Source organism: Salmo salar, chromosome 16 (assembly GCF_965601325.2).
Source record: "Salmo salar chromosome 16, fSalSal1, whole genome shotgun sequence".
Lineage (NCBI taxonomy): Eukaryota > Metazoa > Chordata > Actinopteri > Salmoniformes > Salmonidae > Salmo > Salmo salar.
The window spans coordinates 53,628,428-53,652,923 of record NC_138306.1 but is presented as its reverse complement, the minus strand read 5'-3'; the positions used below and the strand labels follow the sequence as shown (position 1 = coordinate 53,652,923).

At 41.6% G+C, this 24,496-nt stretch overlaps 1 protein-coding gene across 1 annotated transcript in view; it reads left to right on the top strand.

The window, feature by feature from the left end:
- The first annotated feature begins 1,022 nt into the window (after positions 1-1,022).
- The window catches only part of LOC106574165 (calmodulin-regulated spectrin-associated protein 2), a 97,192-nt gene continuing 73,718 nt past the window's right edge, over positions 1,023-24,496 (top strand). The window contains exons 1-2 of the mRNA XM_014149833.3: positions 1,023-1,740; positions 12,894-13,195. Of these exons, the coding sequence (XP_014005308.1) occupies positions 1,599-1,740; positions 12,894-13,195 (444 nt within the window). The 5' untranslated portion in view covers positions 1,023-1,598. The remainder of the gene's footprint in view (positions 1,741-12,893; positions 13,196-24,496) is intronic.

The following is a 24,496-nucleotide window of genomic DNA, read 5'->3' as shown; positions in this document are numbered from 1 at the left end:
CAACTGACATTTACTCCTGAGGTGCTGACCTGTTGCACCCTCGACAACCACTGTGATTATTATTATTTAACCCTGCTGGTCATCTATGAACATTTGAACATCTTGGCCATGTTCTGTTATAATCTCCTCCCGGCACAACCAGAAGAGGACTGGCCACCCCTCATAGCCTGGTTCCTCTCTAGGTTTCTTCCTAGGTTCTGGCCTTTCTAGGGAGTTTTTCCTAGCCACCGTGCTTCTACACCTGCATTGCTTACTGTTTGGAGTTTTAGGCTGGGTTTCTGTACAGCACTTTGTGACATCAACTGATGTAAGAAGGGCTTTATAAATACATTTGATTTGATTTACAAACATGTCAGAAGCAAATTGACATGTTGACATAGCTGCACATCTCACATCGATGTGGTTTCAATGAATAATGTTGAATTCAACTTGCCTAATTGTATCAATGATGATGCATATTAGGACTACAAATCCACATAATAAAGGAATGATGCATTATATATAATGTAAATACTTGCAACTGACAATACAAGGTTGACCCATCACAAATTATTAAGCAAATTCATCAAGGTTGTATCTGAATTTTTGTCCAAACTTAGTTATTGATATATTCTTGTTCTGTTCAATGTTCTCTAACTATATATGACTCTAAATACCCCCAATTCATGTTGTTAAGTTCAAAAGAATACAATATAAAAATAGCTGACACCATTCAAATCAATGAGGGTTTGGAACTTTAAAGCCAATTATCTCAGAATCATCTTTTTGCAGATATAACCTTATAGTCCCTAACTCTCGATAGGCTAATCTATTTCATTGGTTAAAGTTAGAATGTTTATCTATCCAGGGATGTATTTTACATATACACAGACAGAACATAAGCATTTTATCCAAACAAATCAAGCTATGTATGCGATGCGTAGATTTCGTCCAATTTCTAACTGTAGTAAAAGCATGCTGGTCTCTTTTTATGTTGTGCAGAAGTTGCTGGATGGTACGCGCACGCGCAACTCTTTCTTAGCCACAGTGCGGCAGGAGAACCGCAACAAGCGAGGAAAAGCAGAGGGGAACCAACTTGTGTTTGAAAACAAAGACTTGAATGGGAATCGGAATGTTTTTTCTCTCTGTCTGAAGAAAATAAGCGCCTTTCTCAATGAGATTCTTCTGAAATAGTTTGACAGCTATTAGGCGAACCCCATTTCAACGGGGGCGTATTCATTACGCCGATTCTGTTACAAAACTTTTCTTAAAAGTAAGCAAACGGAACGAAACGGGGAGGGACCTACCTGAATTTCTACAATAGAAACTCTGTTCGGACTAATGATTACAACCCAGGTAGCAGCAGAATGGCTGAAAAATACAGGCAGAGTCGCTGATTCATATTGATTTGAAGGAGATAGACAATACCATACCGATGGTTTGCAGTCAACGCTCCATGTCTCCTCCAACGAATTGTACATTTACATAGACAATTGAAGGCTGGCAAATCAAGTAACGTTTGGTGCATTCAATTTCATTGGTGGGATGTCATCGACTTATATTGCTACATAGTTAGTAATCATTGGGTTTGCCGAAGGCTGTTGACACTTCAGGGTGTTATGATGGGTGAAGTGACGGACGCCAGGGAAATTAAAAATACCTTTATTGTTCCCACAATAAAGTCTTCTGATCACTATGATTGTTCTCGAGCAAAAATCTGCTGTAGCCTCACGTGGCTGGTGGACAAAGCATTTGGGACAGGTAGGTGGTGTTCTGTTTTTAGAAATTGCATGGTTTAATTTAGTGTCAATAATTACATCTATTTGTTTTTCAAACACATTTGTCAGCAATGTGGCTGTTTTCCCCTTTGCAATATTATAGTTCAGCTATACAAATAACAACACACACACACACACACACCACCATTCAAGCTAACAAGATATGCATTATTGAAGTGCAATTGATGTGTATGTAGTAAAACCACTGTATTTAGATTCCCTGAGAGAAGCATCCATCCAAAACAAACAGGCACCATTCTCAAATAGACCTCTGCTAATTAAGAACCAGAACAGCTGCATGATCAATTCTTATCTAGACATGAGGGAGTGAAGTGAAGCGATGCCACAGATTGTATCCTGCTTGAGAGCTGTGACTTGAGTATGACACCACCCTCGCCATAATATCAGACCTAGATGGCTGGTGATGCCATCCTACATTCACTATCAAATGGTTATAGTTGTTACCATGGTTATAGTTGTTACCATGGTTATCAGTAAGCCTCTATAGTAAGCCATGTGACTTATTATTATTATTATTATGTCTAACAGTAATGATAATGTTGATACTCGGGTTTACATTGGTGGCTATACCTACAGTAGACCTACTTACAGTATTAGCCTCTAATGTGAGTCTTGTGACTATTGCCATAGTAACAAATAGCAGAGTAGTAATAGTTATGTTTGGTTCTTCAACAAAGACCACAGTAGTTTTATGTGGTGGTACTATAAATTCATTTGTATATACATTTTGAATCTGAACACAAACCTTTTGTCAGTTTTTAGGGGGGTGTACAGACTGATATATATCCATAAGATGTGAATCATCACAATCCAATTGTTTTCCACCTCACCCCATTGCTGTAAACTGCATTGAGTCCCAATGGTCACTGATGACCAGATTAGAGATCCCCTGACTCATCTGTGAAGCAAGGCTCAGCTCAATGATGTAGAATGTAGCTTGAAGCTGGTCAAGAGGTACTTGAGGGTCTGGTTTCCCAGATATAGGTTGAGAGTAGACCTGGGCTAAAAAGCATGTTCAATCGAGATTCTCCACTGAAAGAGCATTTTAGTCTAGGCTTAATCTGTGCCTGGGAAGCTGGCTCTAGGGGTCTTTTCGATACATTTTAATTACTGCACCTTGAGTTTCATTCCAAGACATGTAGTATTGCTATAAGCCTCATAGTCAAGGGGACAATATGTGACCTTTGAAAGCAGTTCTAACAGCACATGTTCTGGGAGAAAGTTCTTCATTTCTTATACTTTCTTATTTGATCTGTTTTGATCCTTGGTTTTGGGTTTGGTAATAGCCAGCAGTTTGCCTAAAGGATGATTGTGTTGTATAACCTACTCTGTACTCAAGCCTACTGTTTATTAAAGGCCATAGAGCAGAGGCAGAGATTACTTTACTGAAGGGAACATAGTAATTGGGGTGGCAGGTAGCCTAGTGGTTAGAGCGTTGGGCCAGTAACCGAAAAGTTGCTGGATCGAATCCCCGAGCTGACAAGATTGTTGTGCCCCTGAGCAAGGCAGTTCCCGGGTGCCAAAGACGTGGATGTCGATATAAGGCAGCCCCACGCACTTCTCTGATTCAGAGAGGTTGGGTTAAATGCGGAAGACACATTTCAGTTGAATGCGTTCAATTGTACAACTGACTAGGTATCCCCCTTTCCCACTACACCGTCCGCTCACTGATGCAAAATAATTAATTGTCCTCATTGTGCTTTGAAATAGCCAGTCTTATCAAATATGTACGCTAATATTGTTATTTTGGTTCGTTTATTTATGTATGTAGCATTTGCACCAGGTTAGCGTCAAAGCTGAAGGTGCCAAATGTAAGGAGATGTATGGGGTCTACATGTCTCCTCACATACAAAGCAAATGTCTGATATGAGACTTTAATAGTTGGACTAGATATAATAACCAATGTTCACTAACGTAACTTTTGATATGTACTAAGATGTTAGAAGTTCTAAAGATACAGTGCATTTGCAAAGTATTCAGACCCCTTGACTTTTTCCACATTTTGTTATATTTACAGCCTTCTTCTAAAATTGATTCAATTATTATTTTTCCTCATCATTCTACACACAATACCCCATAATGACAAAGGGAAAACAGGTTTTTAGAAATGTTTGCAAAACAGAAATACCTTATTTACATAAATATTCAGACCCTTTGCTATGAAACTTGAAATTGAGCTCAGGTGCATCCTGTTTCCAATGATCATCCTTGATATGTTTCTACAACTTGATTGGAGTCCAAATGTGGTAAATTCAATTGATTGGACATGATTTGGAAAGGCACACACCTGTCTATATAAGGTTCCACAGTTGACAGTGCATGTCAGAGCAAAAACAAAGCCATGAGGTCGAAGGAATTGTGTCGAGGCACAGATCCGGGGAAGGGTACCGAAAAATGTCAAAAAACGTCTTGAAGAACACAGTGGCCTCCATCATTCTTTAATGGAAGAAGTTTGGAACCACCAAGACTCTTCCTAGAGCTGGCAAACTGAGCAATCAGGGGAGAATGGCCTTGGTCAGGGAGGTGACCAAGAACATGATGATCACTCTGATAGAGCTCCAGAGTTCCTCTGGTTCTCCCATCTCCACAATCAGGCCTTTATGGTAGATTGGCCAGACGGAAGCCGGCACTCAATGAAAGGCACATGACTGCCCGATTTTGAGTTTTTCTAAAATACACCTAAAGGACTCTCAGACTATGAGAAACAAGGTTCTCTGGTCTGATGAAACCAAGATTGAACTCTTTGGCCTGAATGCCAAGCGTCACGTCTTGAGGAAACCTTGCACCATCCCTAAGGGAAAGCATGGTGGTGGCAGCATCATGCTGTGGGGATATTTTTCAATGGCAGGGACTGGGCGACTAGTCAGGATGAACGGAGCAAAGTAAAAAGAGATCCTTGATGAAAACCTGCTCCAGAGCGCTCTGGACCTCAGACTGTTGCGAAGGTTCACCTTCCAACCGGACAACGACCCTAAGCACACAGCCAAGACAACACAGGAGGGGCTTTGGGACAAGTCTCTGAATGTCCTTGAGTGGCCCAGCCATAGCCCAGACTTGAACCCGATCTAACATCTCTGGAGAGACCTAAAAATAGCTGTGCAGCGACACTCCCCATCCAACCTGACAGAGCTTGAGAGGATCTACAGAGAAGAATGGGAGAAACTCCCCAAATACAGGTGTACCAAGCTTGTAGTGTCATGCCGAAGAATACTCGAGGCTGTAATCGCTGCCAAATGTCCTTCAACAAAGTACTGAGTAAAGGGTCTGAATACTTATGTAAATGTCATATTTCAGTTTTTTTATTATATATTGCAAAAAAATCTAAACCTGTTTGTGCTTTGTTATTGTGTATAGATTGAGAAAGAATAAGGCTGTAACGTAACAAAATGTGAAAAAAAAGTCAAGGGGGTCTGAATACTTTCTGAATGCAACATTTAACACACTTTTGTCCTTTGTCTCACTGACATTTTTACGTTTACATTTTTTGCCATTTAAAAGAAGCTCTTGTCCCACTGGTCCCCTGTGGGAGTCGAACCAACAACCCTGGCGTTCCAAGCACCATGCTCAACCAACTGAGCCACTTGTGACCAATGACCATATGAATAATAACAATAAATGGACGAGAAAGTTACATGAATTCTGCCACACATATATAATACACAAGCATACGATTCAGAGAGTAACTGCCAGTAAATCAATCTCATTCAAACTCCAGCTGTTGTCATGAAAAGCTGGGTCCGTATTCAAATAGCATCTCAAAGTAGCCTTGGTGTGCTGATCCAGGATTAGGTCCCCTCTGTCCTTTATAAGTGTATTCATTATGCTCTAAAAGGAAAAACTGATCTTGTATCAGCACTCCTTCACTTAGACTCTTTGTTAATACGTGCCCTGGTCGTATTTAATTTGCCCTCTGTTGTGCTTGTGTTTTTTAAAGCCCTACGCTGACTATTAGATCTGGGGGTAAAAAGATAGGCAGATGTGTAGTGGAGACTTGCACGTGGCATAAGCACTCCTCAAACAACTGCGCTTTGAATCTAGCACAACCTCGACAAGACATCTGTTTTGTATTCCTTTGACTAACTGAACAGATCATCTTGTCTTAGCTGTTATTCATGAAGACTGACACAGATCTACACACTGTAGCAATAGTAGAACAGTCAAATATATCCTCATACCTGAGGACACTCGGTACAACCTTATTCTGTTTTTGAGTGGAACATCTCATTAATTAATTTCACCAATTTGATTGGGGCTGTATGTATTAAGCTCCTCAGTGAATGAGTAATCAAGTCCCCTTTATCCTTGTTGTTTGATTCATTGTGATCTAAAAGTTAAATCTAACCCTGACTCAGCACTCCTACTTTGAGACACTTTATACAATCGGCCCCTTGACCAAGGGTGATGCAGTTGGATTCGAGCTTCGGACAGACAGAATTTTCTACTGCAGTTGCCAGTGAGCCGGTTTTAGGTTTTGTTGCTCTGTAATATTGGAAAATACACTACATGAGCTTCTAACCAGATCCCTCCATGTACTGTATTTTCAATTAGTCTGAATGAAATGGGATGATTCCAAAAATACTGTCTCATGTTCCCAAAGGTAGAGAGGCAGATCTGGTCTTCAGATCCCAGCGTACACTGCTACCGCTCAGAATACTTTCAGGCACATAAGCAATTAAGCAGAGTTTGAGAGCACACACACACACACACACACACACACACACACACACACACACACACACACACACACACACAGAGAGAGATAATTAATCTGGAATTTAGAATATATCAGATTTCGGTGTTGTCTGATTGCAATGGTAACCTGTGTGGAACATATAATGCAGTTCTGCTCAGCACTTGAGGTAAGAGAGGTCAGAGACTTGAGGACTTGAATCAGACTTGCCCTGTTAGACTTGAGTTAGACTTACTTAAAGTGACCTATTGACAAAGTAGAGAGTTCTGTTTTTTCCCTTTACCCCTTTGTCAATGCTACTATTTATACTGTCTTATCTGGCTCGTCCTATACAGCAGGTCCAGTGAGAGAGGAGTAGGCTATCCCTTGTCACTGTAAATTTATTTGATCAAGGTAGACATTATGGTGTCATCGTCTCAAAGGACTCTAGCCCCAACCCTAACCTTTATTAACTGTCCTCACCTCTGGGAGCCACGTCCACCACTCCGATTGGTCCTCTACAGTGATGTAAAGTACTTAAGTAAAAATTATTTAAACTACTGTTTAAGTAGTTTTTTGGGGTATCTGTATATTTACTATTTATATTTTTGACTACTTTTACTCCACTACATTCCTAAAGAAAATAATGTACTTTTTACTCCTTACATTTCCCTGACACCCAAAAGTACTCGTTACATGTTCAATGCTTAGAGGGTCAGGAAAATGGTCTAATTCATGCACTTATCAAGAGAACATCCCTGGTCATCGCTACTGCCTCTGATCAGGCAGACTCACTAAACACAAATGCTTAATTTGTAAATTATGTCTGACTGTTGAAGTGTGCCCCTGGATATCCGTAAATGTAAAAAAAAAAAGTTGTGCCGTCTAGGTTAATTTAAGGAATTTGAAATGATTTATACATTTACTTTTGATACGTATATACACTGCTCAAAAAAATAAAGGGAACACTTAAACAGCACAATGTAACTCCAAGTCAATCACACTTCTGTGAAATTAAACTGTCCACTAAGGAAGCAACACTGATAGACAATAAATGGCACATGCTGTTGTGCAAATGGAATAGACAACAGTTGGAAATTATAGGCAATTAGCAAGACACCCCCAATAAAGGAGTGGTTCGGCAGGTGGTGACCACAGACCACTTCTCAGTTCCTATGCTTCCTGGCTGATGTTTTGGTCACATTTGAATGCTGGCGGTGCTTTCACTCTAGTGGTAGCATGAGACAGAGTCTACAACCCACACAAGTGGCTCAGGTAGTGCAGCTCACCCAGGATGGCACATCAATGCGAGCTATGGCAAGAAGGTTTGCTGTGTCTGTCAGCGTAGTGTCCAGAGCATGGATGCACTACCAGGAGACAGGCCAGTACATCAGGAGATGTGGAGGAGGCCGTAGGAGGGCAACAACCCAGCAGCAGGACCGCTACCTCCGCCTTTGTGCAAGGAGGAGCAGGAGGAGCACTGCCAGAGCCCTGCAAAATGTCCTCCAGCAGGCCACAAATGTGCATGTGTCTGCTCAAACGGTCAGAAACAGACTCCATGAGGGTGGTATGAGGGCCCGACGTCCACAGGTGGGGGTTGTGCTTACAGCCCAACACCGTGCAGGGCATTTGCCAGAGAACACCAAGATTGGCAAATTCGCCACTGGCGCCCTGTGCTCTTCACAGATGAAGCAGGTTCACACTGAGCACATGTGACAGACGTGACAGAGTCTGGAGACGCCGTGGAGAACGTTCTGCTGCCTGCAACATCCTCCAGCATGACCGGTTTGGTGGTGGGTCAGTCATGGTGTGGGGTGGCATTTCTTTGGGGGGGTCGCACAGCCCTCCATGTGCATGCCAGAGGTAGCCTGACTGCCATTAGGTACCAAGATGAGATCCTCATACCCCTTGTGAGACCATATGCTGGTGCGGTTGGCCCTGGGTTCCTCCTAATGCAAACAATGCTAGACCTCATGTGGCTGGAGTGTGTCAGCAGTTCCTGCAAGAGGAAGGCATTGATGCTATGGACTGGCCCGCCCGTTCCCCAGACCTGAATCCAATTGAGCACATCTGGGACATCATGTCTCGCTCCATCCACCAACGCCACGTTGCACCACAGACTGTACAAGAGTTGGCGGATGCTTTAGTCCAGGTCTGGGAGGAGATCCCTCAGGAGACCATCCGCCACCTCATCAGGAGCATGCCCAGGCGTTGTAGGGAGGTCATACAGGCACGTGGAGGCCACACACACTACTGAGCCTCATTTTGACTTGTTTTAAGGACATTACATCAAAGTTGGATCAGCCTGTAGTGTGGTTTTCCACTTTAATTTTGAGTGTGACTCCAAATCCAGACCTCCATGGGTTGATAAATTGGATTTCCATTGATTATTTTTGTGTGATTTTGTTGTCAGCACATTCAACTATGTAAAGAAATGTAAATGTAAATGTAAAGAAAAAAGTATTTAATAAGATTATTTCATTCATTCAGATCTAGGATGTGTTATTTTAGTGTTCCCTTTATTTTTTTGAGCAGTATATTTAAAACCAAATACTTTGACTTTTTCTCAAGTAGTATTTTACTGGGTAACTTTCACTTTTACTTGAGTCATTTTCTTTTAAGTTATATTTTTACTTTTAATCAAGTATGACAATTGGATACTTTTTTCACCACTGGTTCTCTGTTGGTCAGTTTGCTTCTTCTCAAGGCATAGGCCAAGGAGTTGCCCCAAATATAACCACTGAGTCATTCCACCTCAAAAATTAAGCTAATGGATTGCACCCAAATTGGACATTTTTTTAAATTTATTTATAGGATTCATATAATCTACCACAAATATAGTACCTAACATTCGATTTGGACCATCAGTTCTTTCTTTGCAACTTTGGTTAGAAAACCAATAGCTTTTGCTCTTGATGAAAATAAATGGTGGGCTCAATTATGTGGTCAATCCAGTCCTTTTTTTAAATAATTGTTATTTAACTAGGCAAGTCAGATAAGAACAAATTCTTATTTACAATGAAGGCCTACCCCAGCCAAACCCGGACGACGCTGGGCCAATTGTGTGCCGCCCTATGGGATTCCAATCACAGCCGGATGTGATACAGCCTGGATCCAAACCAGGGACTGTAGTGACGCCTCTTGCACTGAGATGCAGTGCCTTAGACCGCTGCGCCACTCAAGTGTCCTCAATGAAAGCAATTCAGTTTGTCCTTCACTTAGTTACCTAGTGCTTCAACCCAACTCCTTGAAGAGTCCAACAAATGGAAGCTGTCAGAGTGCTCTCTGCGTAATTCTCATATAAAGACTTTTCCTACAAGCTCAAAACTTTGATGAAGAAATGGGCTAGTGACTAAAATGTTGTGATAATAAAATAATACAATTATAATGCATTGTATGTTTTTCATTAAAATGTTTAGAAAACAACTCTATATGTAGTGGGATTAGTGATATTTACCATTTAACCCAACCCAATACAAAATAGTAAACAGTGTATGTTTGGGACTTTTACCATTCAAGACTTTAAAAAATATGTTTGACGTGTTCTGTGCCCATATGAATAACCCCTATGATGTAACTGGAAAGATGAGATAGGTGTTCTTCTTCTATGTTTTAGTTTTATTATTTCACTGCCATACTGTGTTGGATCTTGTCCAGCCATCTTGTCTCAAGAGGACCACAATGGAAATAAGGCCCAGACTGTATTGTGTGTTATCCTCCATGATTTTATTCATGTGCATGTATGGCTTTTTCAAGTTTTATGTTTGCTTGTTTTTTAAAATGGTCGAATTAAGGACCGCTTTCTCTCTAAATAGGAGTAACAACATGAATTTGTGCATGACGCACGAATAATGCGGTGCGACTCGAGTTTCGCCATCAGCGGAGGAAAGAGAGAGCGGAGGGATGTTGAGAGGCGGACTCTCAGTCTGCTGCTCTCTCTCTCCGCTGAGACTGACCATCGGTTGCAGGCACCATCAGCCCATTTAAAAAAATATATATATATATTTAAAAAGCAAATTATTTTAATGTATGCTCATTCAGCTGTGCTTCACAAGTAATACAGCAATGGATCTATTACCGGTTTGATCATATAGCCTACCTCAAATTTTGAAATATAATTTTTTTTTAAATGTCCCGAACAACAATGCATTGGCAGGGCAATTCAAGCAAAGCCAATATGCATTGATACTGTATTGGGCCTATAGTCTACTGCACAAACCTCATAGCTACAGAACGGTTTTTAATTGGTTAATGTTGCATAGGCTTACGTTTTGTCGTTAAAAAAAATCTGAGAGGTAGATCTCGGCTTGCATTTTGACTCAAAGTGATCTTGACTCAGAAAAGGTTGATGACCACTGTTCTAGAGTTTTCCCTATTAACACTATCAACATTTCCCTTTACTGTGGCAATTGTGATCGAATCAACGCAATATTAGCCACTTTCAGTGCAACATACCGAAACAAAACAAACTATGCAAGATATTTTGTTGTAGGCAGAACACATCGGAGTCAGATTCTATTGCAATGACAAGCACTACTCAGCCCGTTCTCTAAACAGACTGGTGCGCCATAACCAGTCAGACCTATATGTAAATAGACCATTGCCATATATGGAACTGTGCCATTCACTTTGAACTGGACTGTGTTTATAGCATGAGCGGTCGTGAGTAGATGTGCTTGTTTTGAGATCAAAGCGAAAGCTGCATGTAGCCACGTGTGTACATTTGTTTATATCCTTTGCTAGTTAGTGAGTTATTAGCCCAGTTATAGATCATTTGTAGTCAGCAATAGGGGAGTGATTGCTTCCTACAAGAGCACAAAACATGTACATTTCTAGACATCTTTGAAAAGCAAGTCAGGTAAAGAGCTTTTTTTTTTGTATTAAAGAGGCAGTGTTGTATTTTGAGACAGGCTTGAATAAGCTGTGTAGCCAATAGGCAGAGAGTAGCATAATTTGTCTGATTCTCTGTAATAATGGTAAGGGAATAATAATGCATTTTATTTTGTAAAGTGTTTTTTTTTGTTTGCATCAAACGACACAACATGTTCAGTCACATCCTTGTCTGAATGACAAGTGGATAAGCAGGTTCATGTCAAGATTATTTTCTCTCCCAAAGTCTCATTGAACACCACACATTGGCTGCTACTGTAGGCTGAATGATAGAACAGCTATTTCCATGTTAAAATGTTATGGGATGCATTTTCTGCATTTCTTTGATGGTAGGCCACTCTGGTAGGTCTACATTATGATAAAATAGCCACAGTAGCCTACTTGGCCACTGTTAAAACTGTAACTTAAAGCATGTCATTCAGTGCTGATTTTTTTTTAATATGATGTAATTAATTGAATATGATGTAAATGATGTACATTAAAAGTGCCAATTTGGGTGCAATCAATTTCTCAGAGGTCATATTTAAATGTCAACAAAATAATGTTTCGGGAATGCTGATCTTCGAACTACAAAAATAAACGATTTCTGAAAAATCTGGCACTGATACAGGGTCAGATTGATTCTTCATCCCGCTAAAGGTTTAGGTAAGGACTGTTGGTAATCTAATCCTAGATCTGCAATTAACAGCAACTTCTACCTCGAGAACCCTTTGGTGACCTTGTTGTTAATTAGATGGCGTGTCTCTGTTATGAGCTGCTGACTTGGCCTGTCTAACATGATCCCCAGAGTGGTGTGAGGGTGGATGAAGGGTGTGAAGCTGAGAAGTTCTCTCTTACTGTGGCTTCACCGATCATCATGAACACCCATCTGCTTCGTGTGCGTGCGTGTGTGTGTGTGCACGGCAGAGTGTGACATCATGTAGGAATCAATCTACTTTCAGTGGTGTGAAAATCAGGTTATTTTATAGCTGTTTGTTTTGTGGATACAGAGTCTCTGGTTTTTATACCGTCCCCATTTTCTCAGCACCCTGTGATAGTCTGACAAGGAAGAAATACATTTTTGAACTCCAGGCCAACTGGTATATATATATATATATATATATACACACACACACAAATTGATCAGGTTCCTTTCCTACTGTAGTTTCCATGGTAACACACATTGCAGTTCATCCATAGTGTATTTCATAATGGAGATAGCCCCCATGTCTTTGGAAGATGAAACAATGAAGTAGACTCAATTACTATCAGTCATGTTGACTTGTTCAATACTAGATTGACACCCTAATCTCGTTTATATCAGGAACAACAACGCTGTATCAGGTACTATGAGCTGGTTTAGGAGTGGAACGGTTATCTAGTTAACGGTTAACTGCTGCGCATGATTCCCTTTTGCATTACAACATTTAGAAAGTTAATTATACATTTTTCCTGGGAGCAAATGGTTTATTCACCGATTCAATCTTGACTTAGAAAAATGTAGTAAACTATTCCCATGTGTAATGTGCCAACGCATATTCACTCTTTTGACCTCTCTACCTCTCCCTCCTAAACAGACAGTGTCCCGGCCGACCTGAAGGAGCCCTTCTACACAGACCAGTATGAACAGGAGCATCTGAAGCCTGCAGTCGTCAGCCTACTGCTGTCTGCTGAGCTCTACTGCAGAGCCGGGAGCCTCATCCTGACGAGTGGAGGTCATCATGCTGTCACCCAGCCCCTGGTTGGTCACCATGCTGTCATCCAGCCCCTGGTTGATCACGATGCTGTCATCCAGGCCCTGGCCCAGAAGGGACTCCACGTCACAGACCAGACGAGGCTGGTTACTGAGAGAGACCTCTGCAAGAGGCCCCTACAGATGGTAAGAGATAGTGGTTGGGTTGGGGGATAGTGTGTGGCAGGCGGTGGCTGTGGGTCTGGCTATTATGGATCTCTTTCCCTCCATGTTTTTTTGTGACTTCTTTCAGTCTGTTTTAGTGTCTATCTCTCTCTTTGTCTTGCTATCTGCATCTGTCTTTCTCTCTCTCATCTCTGTACTTCTCTATAGCCTAGGTCTTCTCATTGTGACTGTTATTGAAGCAGTCTCCATCTGCAGGATTTGATTGGCAGGGGTTTACCAGAATAACTTGAAACTCCCCTGGGTACTGGGCACCCCGGTACCCACATCGTTTTGAAATCAGCCCACAATTTAGTTTTTGCTCCCAGTCCCCAGTATTGTCTGTATGTACTGCTCCCAGTCCCCAGTATTGTCTGTATGTACTGCTCCCAGTCCCCAGTATTGTCTGTATGTACTGCTCCCAGTCCCCAGGTCTGTCTGTCTGTCTCTGTCTGTCTCTGTCTGTCTGTCTGTCTCGCTCGCTCCCAGTAATGGAGATGTCTGTCCTGCTCCCAGTACTGGAGATGTCTGTCTGTATCTCTACTACTCTTTCTCTCTATTCCCCTGTTTAAACTTTCATTATCCTTCTCCCACGTTCTACCTCTCTCCATGAGGCTTTGGTCAAACGGGGTATGCATACAGGGAACGGGGTATGCATACAGGGAACGGGGTATGCATACAGGGAACGGGGTATGCATACAGGGAACGGGGTATGCATACAGGGAACGGGGTATGCATACAGGGAACGGGGTATATTAGGAACTTGAAGCTTTTCACCTTCTCCACTGCGGCCCTGTCGATGTGGATGGGGGCGTGCTCCCTCTGCTGTTTCCTGAAGTCCACTATCAGCTCCTTCGTTTTGTTGCTGTTGAGGGAGAGATTATTTTCCTGGCACCACTCTGCCAGGGCCCTCACCTCCTCCCTGTAGGCTGTCTTGTCATTGCTGGTAAACAGGCCTACTACTGTTGTGTCGTCTGCAAACTTGATGATTGAGTTGGAGGCGTGTGTGGCCACGCAGTCATGGGTGAACAGGGAGTACAGGAGTGTGCTCAGCAAGCACCCTTGTGGGGCCCCTGTGTTGAGGATCAGCGAAGTGGAGGTGTTGTTTTCCTACCTTTACCACCTGGGGGTGGCCCGTCAGCAACTCCAGGACCCAGTTGCACTCCAGGACCCAGTAAGCCCCGAGCTTAATGATGAGCTTGGAGGGTACTATGGTGTTGAATGCTGAGCTGTAGTCAACGAACAGCATTCTTACATAGGTATTCCTCTTGTCCAGATGGGATAGGGCAGTGTGATGGCGATTGCATCATCTGTGGATCTATTGGGGCGATAAGCAAATTGAAGTGTGTCTAGGGTGTCCGGTAAGGTAGAGGTGATAACTAGCCTCTCAAAGCACTTCATGATGACAGAGTGAGTGAGTGCTACGGTGCGATAGTCATTTAGTTCAGTTATCTTTGCTTTCTTGGGTACAGGAACAATGGTAGACATCTTGAAGCAAGTGGGGACAGCAGACTGGGATAGGGAGAGATTGAATATGTCCGTAAACACTCCAGCCTGCTGGTCTGCGCATGCTCCGAGGACACGGCTAGGGATGCCGTCTGGGCCGACAGCCTTGCGAGGGTTAACATGCTTAAATGTCTTAATCACGTAGGCCACGGAGAATGATAGCCCACAGTCCCTGGGAGCAGGCCGCGACTGTGGCACTGTGTTATCCTCAAAGCGGGCGAAGAAGGTGTTTAGCTTGTCCGTGAACAAGTCCTTGGTGTCCGCGACATGGCTGGTTTTCCCTTTGTGATTGTCTGTAGACCCTGCCATATACGTCTCGTGTCTGAGCCGTTGATTTGTGACACCACTTTGTCTCTGTACTGACGTTTTGCCTGTTTGTTTGCCTTTGGGAGGGAATAACTACACTGTTTCTATTCAACCATATTCCCAGTCACCTTGCCGTGGGTAAATGCGGTGGTTCACGCTTTCAGTTTTGTGCGAATGCTGCCATCTATCCACGGTTTCTGGTTTGGTAGGTTTTAAGTCACAGTGGGAACAACATCCTCTATACACTTCCTGATGAACTCAGTCACCGTGTCCGTATACATCAATGTTATTCTCAGTCTACCCTGAACATATCCCAGTTTGCGTGATCAAAACGATCTTGAAGCATGGATTCCGATTGGTCAGACCAGTGTTGAATAGACCTTTAGCACGGGTACTTCCTGTTTGAGTTTCTACCTAAGGGAGGAGCAAAATGGAAAATGGAGTCATGATCTGGTTTGCCGAAGGGAGGGCGGGGGAGGGCCTTGTAGCCAGTGATCGAGAGTTTTTCCAGAGCCAGTATACAGTCAATGTGCTGATAGAACTTCAGTAGCATTTTTCTCAAATTTCCGTTGTTAAAATCCCCAGCTACAATAAATGCGACCTCAGGATATGTGGTTTCCAGTTTGCATAAAGTCCAGTGTAGTTCCTTGAGGGCTGTCATGGTATCTGCTTGAGGGGGAATATACACGGCTGTGACTATAACCGAAGAGAATTCTCTTGGGAGGTAATACGGTCAGCCTTTTGATTGTTAGGTATTCTAGGTCGGGTGAACAACTTAACCTACAGAAACTCAAGTCATCACAATCACTCCATGAGTAGTTAATCATGAAACATACACCACAGCCTTTCTTCTTCCCAGAGAGTTCTTTATTCCTGTCTGCGCGATGTACTGAGAACCCAACTAGCTGTATGAACGGGGACACTATATCCCGAGAGAGCTATGATTCCATGAAACAGAGTATGTTACAGTCCCTGATGTCTCTCTGGAAGGAGATCCTCGCCCTGAACTCATCTACTTTATTGTCCAGAGACTGAACATTAGTGAGTAATATACTCAGAAACGGTGCCTCTTCGTTTCTGAGTAATATACTCAGAAACGAATACCTCTTCCCAGCCGGCGGTGTCTTGGAACAGCCTCGGGAAAGTTAAATTGCCCTGGGGGGTACGAACATGGGATCCAATTCAGGAAAGTCGTAATGCTCGTGAGTTACCGCCGCTCTGATATCCAAAAGTTATTTCCGGCTGTATGTAATAACACAAAAAAAGGAGGCCTTTTTCGCCTGATTGGTTTTGGATTGAGGCATGATCATCAAACAGTGTCACAATGTCAATCTTCTTTTGTTACAATGTTTTATTTTAATTGAATATGCAAATGCGGCGGTTGTTCAAATTCCTAGTTTTTCACTGATTGACATTTTGTTTACTCTACCTTTTCCTCGTTGACTATTTGCATAAATAATCGTCAAACATAATTCCCTTGTTTCGCTTGTATTGCTGTCCTGATACCAGTCACTATCGACTGCTAACAGTATGACATTTAGTAGAGATTAGGGCACAATTACTGTGTAAAGGACAGTTATGGATGAAGACTGTCATGTCAGTACAATAACCGTTATAATCAACAACAAAAAAAAAAAAATAAAAAAAAAATATATATATATATATATATATATATATATATATATATAGTACCAGTCAAAAGTTTTAGAACACCTACTCATTCAACAGTTTTTCTTTATTTTTACTATTTTCTACATTGTAGAATAATAGTGAATACATCAAACCTATGAAATGACACACATAGAATCATGTAGTAACCAAAAAAGTGTGAAACAAATATGTGACCTGATTCAGGAAACTAGGCAAATGTCACAAGTCACAACTTCACAGGAGAGCTGTTCAAACATTATTTTTTTTATTTTTTTATCAAAATGATTACCAACACAGACTGAAGAGCTCAAATAGACAGGAGCCTTGTATGGCGGACCAATCCGAACTAATCTCTCGGCAATTTTGACAGAAAGTGGCTTCATTTCAAGCTAAAGTGTACTGCTAGCTAGCTAGCTAGCTAACATTAGCTGGCTGCCTCCCTATGTGACGTTATTATTCGTTTCCCAGAGCTGTGTGCTGTTTTAGTTAGAGCCTAATGTTAGCTAGCTAACATTGAACATGGTTGGTTAGCTCCCAGCACTGTGGTATTTTTGGCACTGTTAATTGTTGTTTAACTAGCTAACATTAGCTGGCTGGCTCGTACGTGACGTGTGTACAACACCCGTTGAATATGGCCGGTGTCAGTAAACGTCAGCAAAAAAAGCGTAATGAAATTGTTGCCAGCAGAGCTGGTTAGGCTGTTTTCATGTTATCTAGAGGTAAACAAATCATCGGCCAGAGCATCAAGTGTGTGCTCCGAGAGCGAAACGAGATGGGTGGGGCTAAAGCTTAAGAGAGTGTGAACAATGCTGAATGGGTGTAGACAAAGAAGATCTCTTCACTAGATAGCAAAACATTCAAAGGTGATTTTCTCAAAAGTGAGTTTACAAGTTCAACAACTTCCAAAGGAGAATTACTTTCCCATTGTTCCTCAAATGCAGTGTATGATATACCATTTTGTAGCTCTGAGTTTCTACTTTTATCTAATGTAAAAAATAAAAAAATAAAAAATGTTGCTACATAAGACCTGTTCCAGGTGGTGAGTCACATATTTTAGATTCTTCAAAGTAGCCACCCTTTGCCTTGATGACAGCTTTGCACACTCTTGGCATTCTCTCAATCAGCTTCACCTAGAATGCTTTTCCAACAGTCTTGAAGGAGATACCACACATGCTGAGCACTTGTTGGCTGCTTTTCTTTCACTCTGCGGTCCTACTCATCCCAAACCATCTCAATTGGGTTGAGGTCAGGTGATTGTGGAGGCCAGGTCAACTGATGCAGCACTCCATCACTCTCCTTGGTCAAATAGCCCTTACACAGCCTGGAGGTGTGTTGGGTCATTGTCTTGTTGAATAACAAACGATAATCCACCTAAGCGCAAACCAGATGGGACGGCATATCGCTGCAGAATGCTGTGGTAGCCATGCTGGTTAAGTGTGCCTTGAATTCTAAATAAATCACTGACAGTGTCACCAGCGAAAGCAACATCACACCACCTCCATGCTTCACGGTGGGAACCACACATGCAGAGATCATACGTTCACCTACTCTGCATCTCACAAAGACACGGCGGTTAGAACCAAAAATCTCAAATTGGACTCATCAGACCAAAGCACAGATTTCCACCGGTCTAATGTCCATTGCTCGGGTTTCTTGGCCCAAGCAAGTCTCTTCTTCTTATTGGTGTCCTTTAGTAGTGGTTTCTTTGCAGCAATTCGACCATGAAAGCCTGATTCACACAGTCTCCTCACAACAGTTGATGTTGAGATATGTCTGTTACTTGAACTCTGTAGAATTTATCTGAGCTGCAATTTCTGAGGCTGGTAACTCAAATGAACTTATCCTCTGCAGCCAAGGTAACTCCGGGTCTTCCTTTCCTGTGGTGGTCCTCATGAGAGACAGTTTCATCATAGCGCTTGATGTTTTTGCGACTACACTGGAAGAATCTTTTAAAAGTTCTTGACATTTTCTGGATTGAGCTACATTCATGTCTTAAAGTAATGATGGACTGCCGTTTCTCTGTGTGTATTTGAGCTGTTCTTGCCATAATATGGACTTGGTCTTTTACCAAATAGGGCTATATTCTGTATACCAACCCTACCTTGTCACAACACAACTGATTGTCTCAAACGCATTAAGAAGGAAAGAAATTCCACAAATTAACTTTTAACAAGGCACACCTGTTAATTGGAATGCATTCCAGGTGACTACCTAATGAAGCTGGTTGTGAGAATGCCAAATGTGCAAAGCTGTCATCAAGGCAAAGGGTGGCTACTTTGAAGAATCTCAAATATAAAATATATTTTTGATTTGTTTAACACATTTCTTTGGTTACTACATGATTCCGTATGTGTTATCTCATAGTTTTGATGTCTTCACAATTATTCTACAATGAAGAAAATATTAAAAGAAAGAAAAATCCCTTGAATGAGTAGGTGTGTCCAAACTTTTGACTGGTATTGTAGATACAGTGCCTTCAGAAAGTATTCACACATATTAACTATTTCAAAATTGTGTTGTGTTACAGCCTGAATTTAAAATGGATCCAATTTATATTTTGTGTCACTGGCCTACACACAATACCCCATAATGTTAAATTGGAATTATGCTTCAAATATTTTTTTACAAATTCATTCAAGGTGAAATGTCTTAGTTACGGTTTTGACTTAAATCCATTTGAAAATCTATGGCCAGACTTGAAAATGGCTATTTTAAAAGTCACCATTGGCCTCGTGGGGAAATCCCTGAGCAGTTTCCTTCTTCTCCGCCAACTGAGTTAGGATGGACGCCTGTATCTTTGTAATGACTGGGTGTAATTAATAACTTCACCATGCTCAAAGGGATATTCAATATCTGCTCTTTTTTTACCCTTCTACCAATAGGTGCCCTTCTTTGTGAGGCATTGGAAAACCTCCCTAGTCTTTGTGGTTGAGTCTGTGTTTGAAATTCACTGCTTGACTGAGGGACATGCACGGGGGTGTTGCACAGCGTGTTGCTCAGCCATATGCATGTACAGTGCATTTAGAAAGTATTCAGACCCCTTTTCCCACATTTTTTTACATTACAGCATTATTCTAAAATTTATTAAATGTTTTTTTCCATCATCAATCTACACACAATATCCCATGACAAAGCAAAAACACTGTTTACAATTGTTTGCAAATGTATTAAACATTTTAAACTGAAATATTACATTTACATAAGTATTCAGACCCTTTACTCAGTACTTTGTTGAAGCACCTTTAGCAGTGATTAAAGCCTCAAGTCTTTTGGGGTATGACACTAAAAGCTTGGCACACCTGTATTTGGGGAGTTTCTCCCATTCTTCTCCACAGATCCCCTCAAGCTCGGTCAGGTTGGATGGGGAGCATCGCTGCACAGCTATTTTCAGGTCTCTCCAGAGATGTTCGATCGGGTTCAAGTCCGGTCTCTGGCTGGGCCACTCAAGGACATTGAGAGACTTGTCCCGAAGCCACTCCTGCGCTGTCTTGGCTGTGTACTTAGGTTCGTTGTCCGGTTGGAAGGTGAACCTTCGCCCCAGTCTGAGGCCCTGAGCGCCCTAGAGCAGGTTTTCATCAAGCGTCTCTCTGTACATTGCTACGTTTTTCTTTCCCTCGTTCCTGACTAGACTCCGTGTCCCAGCCACTGAAAAACATCCCCACAGCATGATGCTGCCACCGCCATGCTTCACAATAGGGATGGTGCCAGGTTTCTTCCCGATGTGATGCTTGGCATTCAGGCCAAAGAATTCAATCTTGGTTTCATCAGACCAGAGAATCTTGTTTCTCCTGGTCTGAGAGTCCTTTAGGTGCCTTTTAGCAAACTACAAGCGGGCTGTCATGTGGCTTTTACTGAGGTCTGGCCACTCTACCATAAAGGCCTGATTGGTGGAGTGCTGCAGAGATGGTTGTCCTTCTGCAATATTCTCCCATCTCCACAAGGGAACTCTAGAGCTCTGTCAGAGAGACCATCGGGTTCTTGGTCACCTCTCTGACCAAGGCCCTCTACCCCGATTGCTCAGTTTGGCCGGGCGGCCAGCTTTAGGAAGAGAGTCTTGGTGGTTCAAAAATTCTTCCATTTAAGAATGATGGAGGCCACTGTGTTCTTGGGGACCTTCAATGCTGTAAACATTTTTTGGTACCCTTCGTCAGATCTGTGCCTTGACACAATCCTGTCTCGGAACTCAACGGTCAATTCCTTCAACCTCATGGCTTGGTCTTTGCTCTGACATGCACTGTCAACTGTGGGACCTTTATATAGACAGGTGTGTGCCTTTCCAAATCATGTCCAATCAATTGAATTTACCACATTTGGACTCCAATCAAGTTGTGGAAACATCTCAAGGATGATCAATGGAAACAGGATGCACCTGAACTCAATTTTGAGTCTCATAGCGAAGGGTCTGAATACTTATGTAAATAAGGTATTTCTGTTTTTAATTTTTTATAAATATGCGAACAGTTCTAAAAACCTGTTTTTCGCTTTGTCATTATAGGGTATGGTGTGTAGATTGATGAGGAAACGAATAAAGCTTTAATGTAACAAAATGTGGAAAAAGTCAAGGGGTCTGAATACTTTCCGAATGCACTGTATAGTGATAAGGATACTCGTGCTTTTCACAGTGTGTAAAGCATTTCCAATGGTTTAGTACAGTACATTTGACAACTGAGTGGAAACACCGTAAAACCAGATTATCTCTGGTATTTGTCACAACGTGTTCTGTGTCCTCATTACACAACAGTTTCCATGTTCCGCAGTAGAATCAAATTAAAAAGGAAAATGATATTGCAGCGTTCCCCAAGAAGCATTTCTACACTGAAACAGAATGATTGAAATTAATCTGCCCACTGGCTCCCATACTGTATGCAGTTCCATCTAAATATTTCCATTTCTTTTCCGTGATATAATCTTCCATACTGTGTAATTGTCCCGATCCTGCTTTATGTCATGCTCACCATCTCTTCTATGGCATAATCTTTGACATATTCTTCTTTGGTTCATGCTCACCATCTCTTCTATGGCATAATCTTTGACATATTCTTCTTTTGGTTCATGCTCCCTTTTGGTCCAGTTGGCCATGGAGTGATATTGTACAAGTCAGTGAGCAGGTCCTCCCAAATGTGATTAAAGAGAACTGTGAAAGGATTGTGAAGTTCCTCCATCCCTTCTGTTCTCTTCTGTTCTGTTCTCTCCTCCCTCCTCCTCTCATCCCTTGAGTAGGTCTCTGCTCCTCTCGTCCTTCTCTGCTTGATTAGCTGCTGTGGTTGTCACAATCAGAGGCCACATGTCAGTGCCACAGAGATTTAATGGATTCAGTCCCCAGGATTGAGTCATCATCCTCCACTGTGTAATCAGTGGGCTCTCTGAACTAGTGCACCCTTAAGGAACCATTTATAAATGAGTGAAAATGGCAGTGACACTACCGGTCAAAAGTTTTAGAACACCTACTCATTCAAGGGTTTTTCTTAATTTTTTACTATTTTCTACATTGTAGAATAACAGTGAAGACATCACAACTATGAAATAACACATATGGAATCATGTAGTAACCAATTTTTTTTTAATCAAATCAAAATATATTTTATATTTCAGATTCTTCAAATAGCCACCCTTTGCGTTGATGGCAGCTTTGCACACTCTTGGCATTCTCTCAACCAGCTTCATTAGATAGTCACCTGGAATGCATTTTAATTAACAGGTGTGCCTTGTTAAATTAATTTGTGTAATTTCTTTCCTTCTTAATGCATTTCAGCCAGCCAATCAGTTGTGTTATGACAAGGTATTTTTTTTGTGGGGGGGGGGGGGTGGAATAGAGAACATAGCCCTATTTGGTAAAAGACTAACACCATATGTCAAGAACAGCTCAAACAAGCAAAGAGAAATGACAGTCCAGCGTTACTTTAAGACATGAAGGTCAGTCAATACGTAATATTTCAAGAACTTTGAAAATGTTTATTTTAGTGCAGTTGCAAAAACCATCAAGCACTATGATGAAACTGTCTCTCATGGGGATCGCCATAGTTGTGATGTCTTCACTATTATTCTACAGTGTAGGAAATAGTAAAAATAAAGAAAAACCCTTTTTATTTCACCTTTTATTTAACCAGGTAAGCTAGTTGAGAACAAGTTCTCAGTTGCAACTGCGACCTAGCCAAGATAAAGCATAGCAATTCGACATATACAACAACACAGAGTTACACATGGAATAAACAAAACATACAGTCAATAATACAGTAGAACAAAAGAAAACAAAAAGTAGGTGTTCTAACATTTTTGACCGGTAATGTATGTGTTATTTAAGCACTGTAGATCAGGGGCCTGCTGATCTGTAAATCAAGTGACAACTCCCTCCATTTTGGACATGTTGGTTAGAACAAAATAAGCACTTTTGAAAGGGTATTACAGCAGAAATCCCCTATCTGTATTGATTGAATAGTTGCGGCAAATCAATGCAGTCTTAAAGACTGACCTGTGTTGTTGTCTATCAATGTCTACTGTGGGACATTGGCTTTGTTTGCACAAGCAGCCCAATTCTGATCTTTTTTTCCCACTAATTTGTATTTTTACCAATCAGATCAGCTTTGAAAAATATCTAATGTGAAAAGATCTGAAGTGATTGGTCAAAAGACCAAGTAGTGGAAAAGAAATATCAGAATTGCCTGTCTAACCGCAGCCCAAGGGATGTTTCATTGTGATGTGTAAGGATTTTAAAGGTGTGTGTGTGTCTGTGTGTGTGTGTGTGTGTGTGTGTGTGTGTGTGTGTGTGTGTGTGTGTGGCTGCAGCATTTAAATAATAACTCAGGAGATTCAGCTGTGAGAGTATGTTTGAAGATCTGGCTTTGTGGAGAGCTGATATGAAAGACGGGTTTTCACTCTGCAGTATCCCTTTCACACACACACTGAGATCCCACTAATTTAACATGCCTGATTCTTTTTGCCTGCTTTTTTGAATATCTGAAAAGAGTAGGTGGTTAAAAAAAACTAAAAAACAAGTGGGTATAAGTGTGAAGATGTGCCAAACTTGAAGAAGACAATTGCTCCCCATTCATCTGCACTGATTGGAAGACTTGACAAAAATTGACCAGTGAAAAACAATATGGTGAAAGCTCATCATTAACCTAATTTCCCTGGTCAGTTCTTTCAGATCAGTGCAATGAAGAAGAGGAGGTGAGTATTTTTTTATGAGAGTCAGACATTTTTATTTATTTTTTATTTCACCTTTATTTAACCAGGTAGGCTAATTGAGAACAAGTTCTCATTTACACCTGCGATCTGGCCAAGATGAAGCAAAACAGTGCGACACAAACAACAACACAGAGTTACACATGGAATAAACAAACATACAGTCAATAATACAATAAAGAAAAAGTCTATATACAGTGTGTGCAAATGAGGTAGGATAAGGGAGGTAAGGCAATAAATAGGCCATAGTGGCGAAATAATTACAGTATAGCAATTAAACACGGGAGTGATAGACGTGGAGAAGATGAATGTGCAAGTAGAGATACTGGGGTGCAAAGGAGCAAGATAAATAAATAACAGTATGGGGATGAGGTAGTTGGATGGGCTATTTACAGATGGGCTATGTACAGGTGCAGTGATCTGTGAGCTGCTCTGACAGCTGGTGCTTGAAGTTAGTGAGGGAGATACGAGTCTCCAGCCACAGTGATTTTTGCAGTTCGTTCCAGTCATTGGCAGCAGAGAACTGGAAGGAAAGGCGACCAAAGGAGGAATTGGCTATGGGGATGACCTGTGAAATATACCTGCTGGAGCGCGTGCTATGGGTGGGTGCTGCTATGGAGACCAGTGAGCTGAGATAAGGCA